Source organism: Lolium rigidum, chromosome 4 (assembly GCF_022539505.1).
Source record: "Lolium rigidum isolate FL_2022 chromosome 4, APGP_CSIRO_Lrig_0.1, whole genome shotgun sequence".
NCBI classification, from domain to species: domain Eukaryota; kingdom Viridiplantae; phylum Streptophyta; class Magnoliopsida; order Poales; family Poaceae; genus Lolium; species Lolium rigidum.
The window spans coordinates 9,624,661-9,640,940 of record NC_061511.1 but is presented as its reverse complement, the minus strand read 5'-3'; the positions used below and the strand labels follow the sequence as shown (position 1 = coordinate 9,640,940).

At 43.7% G+C, this 16,280-nt stretch overlaps 1 protein-coding gene across 1 annotated transcript; it reads right to left on the bottom strand.

The window, feature by feature from the left end:
• Positions 1-3,849: 3,849 nt before the first annotated feature.
• On the bottom strand, positions 3,850-5,645 carry LOC124646667 (cytochrome P450 72A14-like). The gene is made up of 3 exons (XM_047186755.1): positions 5,097-5,645; positions 4,419-5,039; positions 3,850-4,334 (listed from the first exon to the last, which is right to left on the bottom strand). Exons 1-3 carry the CDS (start codon positions 5,643-5,645, stop codon positions 3,906-3,908), a joined length of 1,599 nt encoding a protein of 532 aa, XP_047042711.1. The 3' UTR covers positions 3,850-3,905.
• Positions 5,646-16,280: the final 10,635 nt, after the last annotated feature.

The window sequence follows — 16,280 nt, the reverse complement described above, 5'->3', positions numbered from 1 at the left end:
AGGGGAAGAAGGATTTTGGTTTTCAGCGACATTCCAGAATTTTCGGCCGAGAAAAAAACCATGGTACTACATGAATACATTTTACCATTTCAATAATAATTAGTACTATGTGAACAATTTTTCTTAGTTGCAACCTCACCTACAACTAAAAATTCTCATTTGCAACTAAAAATTCTCAGTTCCAACCTTACATGCAACTAAAAATTTCAGTTGCAACTCCACTTAGAAATTATAGGACTTTGAACGAACTCTAATTTAGTTCATAATCGACTGAGAATTAGCAACCTCACGTAATGGGAGGAATGTGCAAGAGATTGCACCTCTGGGTATGGAAAAAGTCAGCAAAAAACGCCGATTTGACAAAAGAATAGTGCCCGAGGGGAAGTCTAATGACCATTTGGGGGGGGGGGGGGGGGCAGATATAGAAGGAGGCCTCTCAACTATGATGGGTCCAGTCCAATATATCAGGCATTGGGAGGAAGTGGTACAAGTTCAGATCAGAGCTGGGGCGGAGGATGAGTTTATCTCGAGAGGGTCTACCTAGGTGTACAACTAGTTGTGTTCCTCTTATGAAAAAATCGGGTTGCTTGCTGCAATTTGGAAGTGCTGGGCACTGCCTTTGGACCTCACATAGAAGAGTCACACATGGTCTTGAGTACCAAACTGCATTGTGTTACTTGTGCATGCAGGATGAGGATAAAATTGAGCACATCCTTTTACAATGTGTGTATTCAAGGCAAGTTTGGTACAAGGTGTTCGACGAGCTCACCATCACTGCTCAAATCCCTTCTTGCAGTGACTAGTTGGCACATTGGTGTAACTATGAGAGGAGAATGCAAGACAAAGTAAAACGAAGAGGGTTTGACAATGTCGTGCTCCTAATGGCCTGGAACTTATGGAATCAAATAAATGTTTAGGTTTTTTCTATCACGCATCTGCAGTAATCTGTTGGAAGGCTAGTGTGTTTGATCATTGAGGAATTAAAGCAATGGAAGCTTGCTGGAGGTACCGGAGTAGAAGTGTTCCTGAGTAGTTAGCCTAGCTTAGCTTATAGGAGTGGTGTGGATTCTTTTTTTCCGATAAAGGGAATATATTAATATCAAAAGATACCAATTACACCCAGCCTCTACAACAACGCACCACCCTAATGGCAGTACGGATGCACACAGCCAAAAAAGAGAAAATAAAACTAAGAAATAAAAGTCGCGCCAAAGTATCCCAGGCCTAGCAACAGCAGTACATCCACCACCAAGACAACACCTGAAATACAGACTCTCCAAAAGCGACGCATCTAAGAAAGGAACAGTGCATCAGCGCTGTCGTCGTCCGATCAAAGATCTTAGGTTTTCACCCTGAAGATAGTCCCCGCTCTCAAAACAATGCCTCCAACAAGGTCATTGCCAGACCCAACCAGTTAAGGCTAGACCTTAGGTTTTCACCCTGAAAGGTAGGACTCTGAACTTCACCTGTGTTATCGCCCCTACTTTCATACCACTGCTACGAATTCCGGAACACCAAGCAAACTCCTCAACATCACATACCACTACTGCTGAGTGGTGTGGATTTTGTTGCACCATATCTTGTGTAGGGTCTTGAGTTTATAACTACATTCTATCTTCTATAAGTAAAATGATACACCATTGGCGTACCCTTAAAAACAGCTAAAATATCCAACCCTACGATCTACCTAGCTAAACGGATGGAGGACGCCACCACGAGCCAAATGCTTACACTTGACCTAGCCTCATGATCCAGCCCAATCTTTTGTTTTTTGCTATTAGTAATGTATAATGGTGCAATATTGTTTTTAAGTGACTTCTACTCTTCATGCTATTACTCCCACTTTTTAGTATTATATAAGATGATATTAAATCAAACAATGTATTGGATGTAATATCATCTTATATTATGAGAGAGGGATTATTAAAAATCATGATGAGTGCTTGGCTGCAACATCTTCCTCTATGGGTTTTCCTGCTTTGTTACAAGTATTGAAATACCATCACCCTCAGTGACGAGGGATTAACTCATCAATGCCTACATATTGTAGACTTAGAATTTCGTAAGAAGTAGAGGGCAAGTAGATCTCGAGGTTTCAGACGACAAAGGTGCACGACTAAAGGTTACGGTGGTTCTGTTGACAATAGATTCGATTCCTTGCTTTTCCCTCGGCTCCCCTTTATATAGGAGGTGGAGCCGAGGCTTTTCGTGCCGTATAAGTTACAAATTGTGAGATGCATATTGAGCCTTTCCTATATTTCTACAATATTCCTACTACAACTTTGTTTTCCTTGTCCGAGGTTCTCTGGGCTTCTGGGCCTCCAAAGTTTCGGGTTCGTGGGCTTCATGTCTTCTTCAGATAACCCGGGTACTTTATTCGGTATGCCTATGCCGCACACCTATGTCAGTAGCCCCGAGATTTTGCTTGAATCGCAGAGTCGAGTAAAATCTCCATCGTAAAACTGAATCACATGTTTATAAAATTTTCGAATCATAATGAATATTTTGGTCAATGTCTATTTTGTACAGGGATGATGGCAAATGGGGATAGCTCATCTGACGGATCAGGTACCAGTTAACTGCTCTTGTGGCAAATCCGCATAAACCTACTTCAAGCTCAAGTCCCTGGACTCGAACTCAGGATACTGGCGTAATTCGACACGCTCCGCTTGAGGACTTACCGTGAATCGAATCCCAGCTTTGTTTTATCGAGTACCTAACGCGTCCGTCGGGATTTTTCTTCGCATCTGCTGATACAGATAAGTGAGAGAGTGCATTCGGGTGCGATACCACGCCGCACAGGACGGATCCTGGGGTCTTACCTTCGTACTCTCTTTTGAGTTACGACATTCAGAGTTTTTACCGTGGCGGACGCATTCTGAGAATATTTTGTCGAGTGCCTTTGTCGGCTGCTGGAATTCTTTATTTATTCGAGTTGACTCGTGGAATAATATCTTGACCTCCCAATGAGAATACATGACGAGTTATATGTAACTCGAATATGTATGAAAGAAGTTCTTCTTGTGCAATTCTATTTTGACTTGTTACTTTTTCTTCATTTTCTTCTCCACATTTCATTGGGTGCGCGACCAGCGCTCCCGATGGGAGTAGCCCCCGAGGCTACAGCCGAGTGTTTGCACTTGGTTGTAGGCTCAACTTCTGTTATTTTGATCAACTATGTATTTTTTCCTTCACCACGTCATCTTATCAGCATACTTCTGATAAGAGTAGCCCCCGAGCATATGATTACGTGCTTGCATCTGGGCATAGGCTCCCGAACTTTCTTTTTCACCATACATTTCTTCAGATCTCGAAGTTTTCTTTCCACTATATTTTGCTCATCACTCGAAGATTTTTTGACACTGGCCTCGTTGCTGATGACAACCATGTGTGACCACCTTGGGAAGACACGACTCGTAGCAAACCACTGTTCCATGGGTCCAGACTTCTACACTTCCTCCACGTCACGCAAGTAGGGCGCACGTTCTCCGGAATTCTCGGCATGCGCGCGGTAACTTTCCCTTGGTAAAATTAAAGTGAAAAAACCATTCTACCACTTGGACACGCGTAAGAAAAGTGTAAGTTGGTCCAGTTGCACATTTCTAGCAGAAATGTGCAATTGCACTTTTTAAACAGAAAAATAAAACTAAAGCATTTTTTTAAGTAACTTAGACTTAAGAAAATGACATAGCAAAACCGATAAAACACCCATTATCGAGAAAAAAATACCAAAGAGGGCGTTCGTATGTCTATTATGTGTTCTTTCACCTCGTTTCTGCCAACACTAACTAGATTGCAGTTGAGATATCTTCCTTTGTATCCCCCATAATTGCAATGTTCTTGAACTACGGATTTTAAGCGTGACAACGAAGATGCTATAGCTGGACAAGATGAGCGGCCGGCCATCATAGACTCTTGAGTATAATCTGCGCGCCATGCTGTGGCTGCAGCGTGAGGACGGTGCACGGCGCGTGGGCGTAGGAAGGTGACAGCCGCCACTCGAAGCGCTGAAGGATCATGGTCAGCGCCATCTTGGCCTCTAGCAGCGTGAAGTTCTGGCCGATGCAGATCCTGGCCCCCCAGCCGAAGGGGAAGAACCCCGGTTGGCCGTCCTTGGTCGCCTTGGAGATCCCCTCCGCGAACCTCTCGGGCTTGAACTCGAGCACGTCGTCCCCCCAGAGGTCCGGGCTGTGGTGAAGCAGGATGATGGGCATCTCGAGGACTATGTCCGCAGGGTACGTGATGCCCCCGATCTGTGTCTCCTTGGATGTCTTCCGGTTCATGGTCACCGCCGGCGGGTAGAGCCTCAGCACCTCGTTCAGTATCATCGTCACCTGGATTATTGGAAATTCGGGTGCGTAGTTAGCAACGGCTGGGGACAATCGAACAGGGGAATTTTTACATGATGATGGACTTGCCGTTTTGAGTCTGCTTAGGCCGTCGAAGCTGGGTGTGTCGTCTGTCCCGAAGACGCCCAGGACCTCCTCCCTGGCCCTGTCCTGCCACTCGGGGTGCATGCCGAGCACGAGGAGCGTCCACGTGAGCAGCGCCGCCGTGGTCTCCATCCCCGCGAAGTAGAAGAGCTTGAGCTCCTCGATCACGTCGTCGGTGCTCATCCTCTGGCCGGAATCGGACGCCCTGTTGGACTGCAGCATCAGGCCAAGCAAGTCGTTGCCACTGTGCCCATCCTTCTCGACTGCACGCTCCCTCTTCTCGATGATCCCTCGCAGGAGCCCTTCCACCTCCCGCTTGATCGCCTTCATCCTCTTGGTGTTCTCGGTAGGCAAGAAGAGGTAGCCTGGGATGTACATGTACTGGAAGGCCTTCATGACCCTCTCGGCCTGCTCCACCTGAAGCAGGAAGATCCGCCGCCCTTCCTCGAAGCTGCTCCCGAACGCCGTGCGGGAGATCACGTCTCCTGCGAGGTCCGGGAACTCCTGCCACACGTCCAGCTCGTGTGATCCACCAGCCGCAGATAGCTTACTCTCCCATCTGCCTACCATCTCGGCGCAGCACGTCGAGAAAGCCGGCAGCATGCCCTGAATGAAATTCAGTTAGCACTTGCTTACAAATAAGACAGACACATACGTGCGTACCTTGAGCTTTTCGAGATGGAAAGCAGGGTTGAGGATCCTCCTGCGCGTCGCCCATTTCTCGCCGTCGAGGCTCCCGATCCCACGGCTTATGAGATCTCCCAGACTATTGTTTGTGAACTTCTCGAAGTGGCCGGACTTGTTGGATAGGATCTGGCTCACCAGCTCTGGCCTGGCGATGACGACCCTGGGGATCGGGCCGAACCAGGTGATGCAGACTTCGCCGTACTCCATGACTGTATTATGGAGGTGCGGCAACACGCGGGAAACGATGTCGTGGCATGGCGGCGACATAGGCTTCGACTGCGCCTCCTGGCTGAGCCGGACGTTCTCCGAGAAGTCCCCGGCCGGGAAGCGGTACGCCGTGCCGCTTAGACCCTGCGCACGGAGCGCCCGGCCGAGCCGCCGCGGCCTCAGCCAGTATCTCTCGGCGGCGTGTGAGGCCGCCCAAAGAACGAGCAGGGCAGCGAGGCCGCAGAGCAGGCTCCATGGTGAAACAGCCTCACCTACGAAGGATGCCAATGCCATTGCTGCTGCTACCTCGAACACCATTAGCTGTTAGTCTCTCGGTGGTCTCCGACTCTCGGTTCTGTTTGGTGGAGTGTAAGTTGTGTGCTCTGTTTTTGAGTGCGGAGTGAGCTGAGGTTGAGTTTTTAATGCCATTTTGTTAACTATATAGGCGTCGCCGGCGAATACCGCGACAGGTCGCAAAATCTATTTCTTTCGTAAAGAATGCCTTGGTGTCCACGGATGATGGGCTGGGGTGGTGGAAAAGGATGATGCGGAAGTTTCTTGACGGCCACGAACACTAACTAAGGTAAGACGCACCACATATAATCCTTTTTTTTTTAACATGGAGAGGCCCGAAGGCCTGGATATACCATTAATAAAAAGCTGCGGGTACAACTCACAAAAGGGACCAAGAGGAAAAGAGCAAATACAACAAGGCCCCTAACTTTTACAAAGAGAACCCTACAAAGATCTAGAAAAAAGAAATCGGGTCCTCCGCCGCAGCTGACGAACACATAACTCAAATCATGGCTGTCTTCATCGGCGCCGGGGATGGAACCACTTGGCGTCGAGTCGACGTGGAGCGTCACGACGAGTTCCAGACAAGGCCTCCTCTTGGAGGATGAAGAAGCGTCGGGGATCACCACAGGCAAGATGCGCAGCCACCCAATGGACATCTGAGTCGGCCAGGAAGCAAAGTCCGCCGAGATTGTACACCAAGATGTGGTATCGCAGCTCCAAGACCGCCTGACTCTCAAGACCAGAACGCCTCTCCACCACTTCTCCCCAACGCCGCCGCTGCAAGATGAAGAAGTTCGCAGAGTCGATCTCCCCTTCCAAGCCAAGAAGCCAACACATGCCTTATTAATGGGGTGTCCGGCGTTCCTACACCTCGCCGCTTTCGGCTCCGTCCATGAGAGCACTGCGACGAGAGTAAGAACAGCCAGCCAGCACCAGATCCGACCTAGGAAATCCAGCACCATCCCCCCGGCATAAAGCTATAAGGGTATCTTACCCTTATCCATTATTTTGGTTGCAATGAGAGCGTTGCTAGAGTAATTGGACTAATACATGTCTATGAGATTATCCTCAGGTATTAGCCAAATAGGCGTAATGGTGCACCAATGAAAAAAGAAGGTATTAGCCATGAGAAACTGTAAGACAAAGCCCAGCCCCGGTCAAGGCCCGGCGCCAGGTCCAGTCAGGACTGGATGGTCCGGCCTACGGCCCGGTCTGACCGGCTCCTGGACCAGATGGCCTGGCCCCTGGCCCAGTTGACCGGCCTCCTCGACAGAAAGCTGAGCTGGACAAGTGTGCAACGGTCTGCAACGGGTGGATCTCAAGTCAGCATATAAATACCCCTTCACCTACCTCAGAACATTTAGGCACTACACTACAAATTGTTCTTGAGCTCTCTCTCTCTCATACTCCATTGATAGTAACACCAAAAGCCTCAGATCTCCCTCCTCCTCCACCCAAACTCAAATCCCCCCAGGAAAAACATAGAGGAGGCCCTGATCTATAGTTCCACCGAGCCAAATCTTGTTCTCCCTTGTATTCATCGAGATACTTGCTTTCTAGGGTTCGTTGGAAACCCTAGGTGGGCAAAAGAGGTCTGGAAGCATCCGGGCTGTGGATTTTTTCCTGACAAGATTGTGAAGATTTGGAGGCTGCCTCAAAGTCTACCACAAGTGAGTGATGGCGCGTGAGACACACGTCCGTTGGGAACCCCAAGAGGAAGGTGTGATGCGTACAGCAGCAAGTTTCCCTCAGAAAGAAACCAAGGTTTATCGAACCAGTAGGAGCCAAGAAGCACGTTGAAGGTTGATGGTGGCGGAGTGTAGTGCGGTGCAACACCAGGGATTCCGGCGCCAACGTGGAACCTGCACAACACAATCACAGTACTTTGCCCCAACGTAACAGTGAGGTTTTCAATCTCACCGGCTTGCTGTAAACAAAGGATTAGATTATAGTGTGGATGATGATGATTGTTTGCGAAGAACAGTAAAGAACAATTGCAGTAGATTGTATTTCAGATGTAAAGAATAGGACCGGGGTCCACAGTTCACTAGTGGTGTCTCTCCCATAAGATAAACAAATGTTGGGTGAACAAATTACAGTTGGGCAATTGACAAATAAAGAAGGCATAACAATGCACATACATATATCATGATGAGTACTATGAGATTTAATCAGGGCATTACGACAAAGTACATAGACCGCTATCCAGCATGCATCTATGCCTAAAAAGTCCACCTTCGAGGTTATCATACGAACCCCTCCGGTATTAAGTTGCAAACAACGGACAATTGCATTAAGTATGGTGCGTAATGTAATCAACACAAATATCCTTAGACAAAGCATCGATGTTTTATCCCTAGTGGCAACGAGCACATCCACAACCTTAGAACTTTCTATCACTGTCCCGCGATTCAATGGAGGCATGAACCCACTATCGAGCATAAATACTCCCTCTTGGAGTCACAAGTATCAACTTGGCCGGAGCCTCTACTAGCAACGGAGAGCATGCAAGAACATAAATAACATATATGATAGATTGATAATCAACTTGACATAGTATTCAATATTCATCGGATCCCAACAAACACAACATGTAGCATTACAAATAGATGATCTTGATCATGATAGGCAGCTCACAAGATCTAACATGATAGCACAATGAGGGGAAGACAACCATCTATCTATTGCTATGGACCCATAGTCCAGGGGTGGACTACTCACACATCGATCCGGAGGCGATCATGGCGATGAAGAGACCTCCGGGAGATGATTCCCCTCTCCGGCAGGGTGCCGGAGGCGATCTCCGGAATCCCCCGAGATGGGATTGGCGGCGGCGTCTCTGGAAGGTTTTCCGTATCGTGGCTCTCGGTACTGGGGGTTTCGCGAAGAAGGCTTTAAGTAGGCGGAAGGGCAGGTCAAGGGGCGTCACGAGGGGCCCACACAGTAGGCCGGCGCGGCCAGGGCCTGGGCCACGCCGCCCTATTGTGTCGCCACCTCGTGGCCCCACTTCGTATCCTCCCCGGTCTTCTGGAAGCTTCGTGGAAAAATAGGACCCTGGGCGTTGATTTCGTCCAATTCCGAGAATATTTCCTTACTAGGATTTCTGAAACCAAAAACAGCAGAAAACAAAGAATCGGCTCTTCGGCATCTCGTCAATAGGTTAGTGCCGGAAAATGCATAATAATGACATATAATGTGTATAAAACATGTGAGTATCATCATAAAATTAGCATGGAACATAAGAAATTATAGATACGTTTGGGACATATCAAGCATCCCCAAACTTAGTTCCTACTCGCCCTCGAGTAGGTAAACGATAACAAAGATAATTTCTGAAGTGACATGCTATCATAATCTTGATCATACTATTGTACAGCATATGAGATGAATGCAGCGATTCGAAGCAATGATGAAGATAATGAGTAAACAAATGAATCATATAGCAAAGACTTTTCATGAATAATACTTTCAAGACAAGCATCAATAAGACTTGCATAAGAGTTACTCATAAAGCAATAAATTCAAAGTAAAGGCATTGAAGCAACACAAAGGAAGATATAAGTTTCAGCGGTTGCTTTCAACTTCAACATATATATCTCATGGATAATTGTCAACACAAAGTAATATAACAAGTGCAATAGGTAAACATGTAAGAATCAATGCACACAGTTGACACAAGTGTTTGCTTCTAGGATAGAAAGAATAGGTAGACTGACTCAACAATAAAGTAAAAGATAGGCCCTTCGCAGAGGGAAGCATGGATTACTATATTTGTGCTAGAGCTTTTCATTTTGAAAACAAGAAACAATTTTGTCAACGGTAGTAATAAAGCATATGTGTTATGTATAAGATATCTTATAAGTTGCAAGCCTCATGCATAGTATACCAATAGTGCTCGCACCTTGTCCTAATTAGCTTGGATTAACACGGATTATCATTGCATAGCATATGTTTCAACCAAGTGTCACAAAGGGGTACCTCTATGCCACTCGTACAAAGGTCTAAGGAGAAAGCTCGCATTGGATTTCTCGCTTTTGATTATTCTCAACTTAGACATCCATACCGGGACAACATAGACAACAGATAATGGACTCCTCTTTAATGCATAAGCATTCAACAACAATTAATATTCTCATGAGAGATTGAGGATTAGCTGTCCAAACTGAAACTTCCACCATGAATCATGGCTTTAGTTAGCGGCCCAATGTTCTTCTCTAACATTATGAATACTCAAACCATTTGATCATGAAAATCTCCCTTACTTCAGACAAGACGAACATGCATAGCAACTCACATGATATTCAACAAAGGTAAAAGAGTTGATGGCGTCCCTAGAAACATGGTTACCGCTCAACAAGCAACTTATTAAGAAATAAGACACATAAGTACATATTCTTCACCACAATAGTTTTTAAGGCTATTTGTCCCATGAGCTATATATTGCAAAGACAAAGAATAGAATTTTTAAAGGTAGCACTCAAGTAATGTACTTTGGAATGGCAGAGAAATACCATGTGGTAGGTAGGTACGGTGGACACAAATGGCATAGTATTTGGCTCAAGGATTTGGATGCACGAAAAAAATTCCTCTCAATACAAGGCTAGGCTAGCAAGGTTGTTTGAAGCAAACTCAAGTATAAAAGGTGCAGCAAAGCTCACATATGAACATATTGTAGCTATTATAAGACTTTACATTGTCTCCTTGTTGTTCAAACACCTTAACCAGAAAATATCTAGACTCTAGAGATCAATCATGCAAACCAAATTTTAACAAACTCTATGTAGTTATTCATTAATGGGTACAAGGTACATGATGCAAGAGCTTAAACATGATCTATATGAGCACAACAATTGCCAAGTATCACATTATTCAAGACATTATACCATTTACCACATGCGGCATTTTCCGTTTCCAACCATATAACAATGAATGAAATAGTCCAACTTTCGCAATGAACATTAGAGATAAAGCTAAGAACACATGTGTTCATACAAAACAGCGGAGCGTGTCTCTCTCCCAAACAAAGAATGCTAGGATCCGATTTTATTCAAACAAAAACAAAAACAAACAGACGCTCCAAGTAAAGCATATAAGATGTGACGGAATAAAAATATAGTTTCACTAGAGGTGACTCGATAAGTTGTCGATGAAGAAGGGATGCCTTGGGCATCCCCAAGCTTAGACGCTTGGGTCTTCTTAAAATATGCGGGGATGAACCACGGGGGCATCCCCAAGCTTTGACTTTTCACTCTTCTTGATCATATTGTATCATCCTCCTCTCTTGACCCTTGAAAACTTCCTCCACACCAAACTCAAAACAAACTCATTAGAGGGTCAGTGCATAATTCATATATTCAGAGGTGAAATAATCATTCTTAACACTTCTGGACATTGCACAAAGCTACTGAAAGTTAATGGAACAAAGAAATCCATCAAACATAGCAAAACAGGCAATGCGAAATAAAAGGCAGAAACTGTCAAAACAGAACAGCCCGTAAAGACGAATTTTTTGAGGCACCAGACTTGCTCATATGAAAATGCCCAATTTGAATGAAAGTTGCGTACATATCTGAGGATCACTGATACGTCTCCGACGTATCGATAATTTCTTATGTTCCATGCCACGTTATTGATGATATCTACATGTTTTATGCACACTTTATGTCATATTCGTGCATTTTCTGGAACTAACCTATTAACAAGATGCCGAAGTGCCAGTTCCTGTTTTCTGCTGTTTTTGGTTCCAGAAATCCTAGTAAGGAAATATTCTCGGAATCGGACGAAATCAAGACCCAGCATCCTATTTTTCCACGAAGCTTCCAGAACACCCGGGAAGGACCAGAGGGGGGCACAGGCCCACGGGACCATAGGCCGGCGCGGCCTAGGGGTGGCCCGCGCCACCCTATGGTGCCGCCGCCTCTTCGACCCTCTGACGCCGCCTCTTCGCCTATAAGAAGCCCCCGGACCTAAAACCTCGATACGAAAAAGCCACGGTACGAGAAACCTTCCGGAGCCGCCGCCATCGCGAAGCCAAGATCCGGGGGACAGGAGTCTCGTTCCGGCACGCCGCCGGGACGGGGAAGTGCCCCGGAAGGCTTCTCCATCGACACCACCGCCATCTCCATCAACGCTGCTGTCTCCCATGAGGAGGGAGTAGTTCTCCATCGAGGCTCGGGGCTGTACCGGTAGCTATGTGGTTAATCTCTCTCCTATGTGCTTCAATACAATAATCTCATGAGCTGCCTTACATGATTGAGATTCATATGATGATGCTTGTAATCTAGATGTCATTATGCTAGTCAAGTGGGTTTTACTTATGTGATCTCCAGGAGACTCCTTGTCCCACGTGTGTAAAGGTGACTAGTGTGTGCACCGTGTGGGTCTCTTAGGCTATATTTCACGGAATACTTATTCACTGTATGAATGGCGTAGTGAAGTGATTATTTATATCTCTTTATGATTGCAATGTGTTTTGTATCACAATTCATCTATGTGCTACTCTAGTGATGTTATTAAAGTAGTCTATTCCTCCTGCATGGTGTAAAGGTGACTAGTGTGTGCACCGTGTGGTTCTTGTCGTAGGCTATGATCATGATCTCTTGTAGATTGTGGAGTTAATTATCATTATGATGGTATTGATGTGATCTATTTGGTTATGTTGATCTTTCATGCACTCTAAGGTTATTTAAATATGAACATTGAATTGTGGAGCTTGTTAACTCCGGCATTGAGGGTTCGTGTAATCCTACACAATGGTGTTCATCATCCAACAAGAGTGTAGAGTATGCATTTATCTATTCTGTTATGTGATCAAAGTTGAGAGTGTCCACTAGTGAAAGTATGATCCCTAGGCCTTGTTCCTAAATACTGCTATCGTTGCTTGTTTACTGTTTTACTGCGTTACTACTGCTACCATATTACCACCATCAACCACACGCCAGCAGGCTATTTTCTCGGCGCCGTTACTACTCGCTCATATTCATTCATACCACTCGTATTTCACTATCTCTTCGCCGAACTAGTGCACCTATTAGGTGTGTTGGGGACACAAGAGACTTCTTGCTTTGTGGTTGCAGGGTTGCATGAGAGGGATATCTTTGACCTCTTCCTCCTGAGTTCGATAAACCTTGGGTGATCCACTTAAGGGAAACTTGCTGCTGTTCTACAAACCTCTGCTCTTGGAGGCCCAACACTGTCTACAAGAATAGAAGCTCCCATAGACATCAAGCACTTTTCTGGCGCCGTTGCCGGGGAGGAAAGGTAAAAGGTACTCACACTCCGGATCTCGGCTACTAAGCTATTTTCACCGTTGTAAGTACTCGAAGCTATTTCCTTTAGATCCTGCAATTACATTTTTTTGTTTCTTGTTTACACTAGTTTGGCATAATGGACAACAATGAGCTTCTTATTCTATTTCCTGATTTAAAACATGGATTGTTTGATGCGAGAATTAAAAAACCTATGAAATCTTATTTGCATGCTGGTAGTAATATTAGTATGAACGCTTTGAACACCATTGTTGATAATGATATAGAAAGTTCTAAGCTTGGGGAAGCTGGTTTTCATGATCTTTTTAGTCCCCCAAGCATTGAGGAGAAAATTTTCTTTGATGATACTTTGCCTCCTATTTATGATGATTATAATGATAGTGGTCTTTTGGTGCCACCTACTATGGAGAGTAAATTTTGTTGTGATTATACTATGCCTCCTATATTTGATGATGAGAATAATAATGATAGCTACTTTGTTGAATTTGCTCCCACTACAACTAATAAAATTGATTATGCTTATGTGGAGAGTAATAATTTTATGCATGAGACTCATGATAAGAATGCTTTATGTGATAGTTATATTGTTGAGTTTGCTCATGTTGCTACTGAAAGTTATTATGAGAGAGGAAAATATGGTTGTAGAAATTTTCATGTTACTAAAATGCCTCTCTATGTGCTGAAATTTTTGAAGCTACACTTGTTTTATCTTCCTATGCTTGTTACTTTGCTCTTCATGAACTTGTTTATTTACAAGATTCCTATGCATAGGAAGCATGTTAGACTTAAATTTGTTTTGAATTTACCTCTTGATGCTCTCTTTTGCTTCAACTACTATTTCTTGCGAGTGCATCATTAAAACTGTTGAGCCCATCTTAATGGCTATAAAGAAAGAACTTCTTGGGAGATAACCCCTGTGTTATTTTGCTACAGTACTTTGTTTTATATTTGTGTCTTGGAAGTTGTTTACTACTGTAGCAACCTCTCCTTATCTTAGTTTTGTGTTTTGTTGTGCCAAGTAAAGTCTTTGATAGTAAAGTGAATACTAGATTTGGATTACTGCGCAGAAACAGATTTCTTTGCTGTCACGAATCTGGGTCTAATTCTCTGTAGGTAACTCAGAAAATTAAGCCAATTTACGTGAGTGATCCTCAGATATGTACGCAACTTTCATTCAATTTGAGCATTTTCATTTGAGCAAGTCTGGTGCCCTTTTAAAATTCGTCTTTACGGACTGTTCTGTTTTGACAGATTCTGCCTTTTATTTCGCATTGCCTCTTTTGCTATGTTGGATGAATTTCTTTGATCCATTAATGTCCAGTAGCTTTATGCAATGTCCAGAAGTGTTAAGAATGATTGTGTCACCTCTGAACATGTTAATTTTTATTGTGCACTAACCCTCTAATGAGTTGTTTCGAGTTTGGTGTGGAGGAAGTTTTCAAGGGTCAAGAGAGGAGGATGATATACTATGATCAAGAAGAGTAAAAGCTCTAAGCTTGGGGATGCCCCGGTGGTTCACCCCTGCATATTTCAAGAAGACTCAAGCATCTAAGCTTGGGGATGCCCAAGGCATCCCCTTCTTCATCGACAAATTATCAGGTTCCTTCTCTTGAAACTATATTTTTATTCGGCCACATCTTATGTACTTTACTTGGAGCGTCTGTTTGCTTTTATTTTTGTTTTTGTTTGAATAAATGCTTGTGTGGGAGAGAGACACACTCCGCTGGTTCATATGAACACATGTGTTCTTAGCTTTTAATGTTCATGGCGAAGTTTCTTCTTCGTTAATTTGTTATATGGTTGGAATTGGAAAATGATACATGTAGTATTTGCTATAATGTCTTGGATAATGTGATACTTGGCAATTGTTGTGCTCATGTTTAAGCTCTTGCATCATATACTTTGCACCCATTAATGAAGAAATACATAGAGCATGCTAAAATTTGGTTTGCATATTTGGTCTCTCTAAAGTCTAGATAATTTCTAGTATTAAGTTTTGAACAACAAGGAAGACGGTGTAGAGTCTTATAATGTTTACAATATGTCTTTTATGTGAGTTTTGCTGCACCGGTTCATCCTTGTGTTTGTTTCAAATAACCTTGCTAGCCTAAACCTTGTATCGAGAGGGAATACTTCTCATGTATCCAAAATCCTTGAGCCAACCACTATGCCATTTGTGTCCACCATACCTACCTACTACATGGTATTTTTCCGCCATTCCAAAGTAAATTGCTTGAATGCTACCTTTTAAAATTCCATCATTCACCTTTGCAATATATAGCTCATGGGACAAATAGCTTAAAAACTATTGTGGTATTGAATATGTACTTATGCACTTTATCTCTTATTAAGTTGCTTGTTGTGCGATAACCATGCTTCTGGGGACGCCATCAACTATTCTTTGTTGAATATCATGTGAGTTGCTATGCATGTCCGTCTTGTCTGAAGTAAGAGAGATCTACCACCTTAATGGTTGGAGCATGCATATTGTTAAAGAAGAACATTGGGCCGCTAACTAAAGCCATGATTCATGGTGGAAGTTTCAGTTTTGGACATATATCCTCAATCTCATATGAGAATAATAATTGTTGTCACATGCTTATGCATTAAAGAGGAGTCCATTATCTGTTGTCCATGTTGTCCCGGTATGGATGTCTAAGTTGAGAATAATCAAAAGCGAGAAATCCAAAATGCGAGCTTTCTCCTTAGACCTTTGTACAGGCGGCATGGAGGTACCCCTTTGTGACACTTGGTTAAAACATGTGCATTGCGATGATCCGGTAGTCCAAGCTAATTAGGACAAGGTGCGGGCACTATTAGTATACTATGCATGAGACTTGCAACTTGTAATATATAATTTTCATAACTCATATGCTTTATTACTACCGTTGACAAAATTGTTTCATGTTTTCAAAATAAAAGCTCTAGCACAAATATAGCAATCGATGCTTTCCTCTTTGAAGGACCATTCTCTTTACTTTTATGTTGAGTCGGCTCACCTATCTCTCTCCACCTCAAGAAGCAAACACTTGTGTGAACTGTGCATTGATTCCTACATACTTGCATATTGCACTTGTTATATTACTCTATGTTGACAATTATCCATGAGATATACATGTTACAAGTTGAAAGCAACCGCTGAAACTTAATCTTCCATTGTGTTGCTTCAATGTCTTTACTTTAAATTATTGCTTTATGAGTTAACTCTTATGCAAGACTTATTGATGCCTGTCTTGAAAGTGCTATTCATGAAAAGTCATTGCTTTATGATTCAGCTTGTTTACTCATGTCATTACCATTGTTTTGATCGCTGCATTCATTACATATGTTTACAATATGATCAAGTTTATGATGGCATGTCACTCCAGAAATTATCTTTGTTATCGTT

What these genes read in the sequence shown, in the direction of transcription:
- LOC124646667 (XM_047186755.1), bottom strand. Translation starts at nt 5,645, where the DNA reads ATGGTGTTCGAGGTAGCAGCAGCAATGGCATTGGCATCCTTCGTAGGT. An exon ending in TCCATCTCGAAAAGCTCAAG is followed by an intron (nt 5,040 to 5,096) that starts GTACGCACGTAT and finishes AATTTCATTCAG; the next exon opens with GGCATGCTGCCGGCTTTCTC. An exon ending in GCCTAAGCAGACTCAAAACG is followed by an intron (nt 4,335 to 4,418) that starts GCAAGTCCATCA and finishes CCAATAATCCAG; the next exon opens with GTGACGATGATACTGAACGA.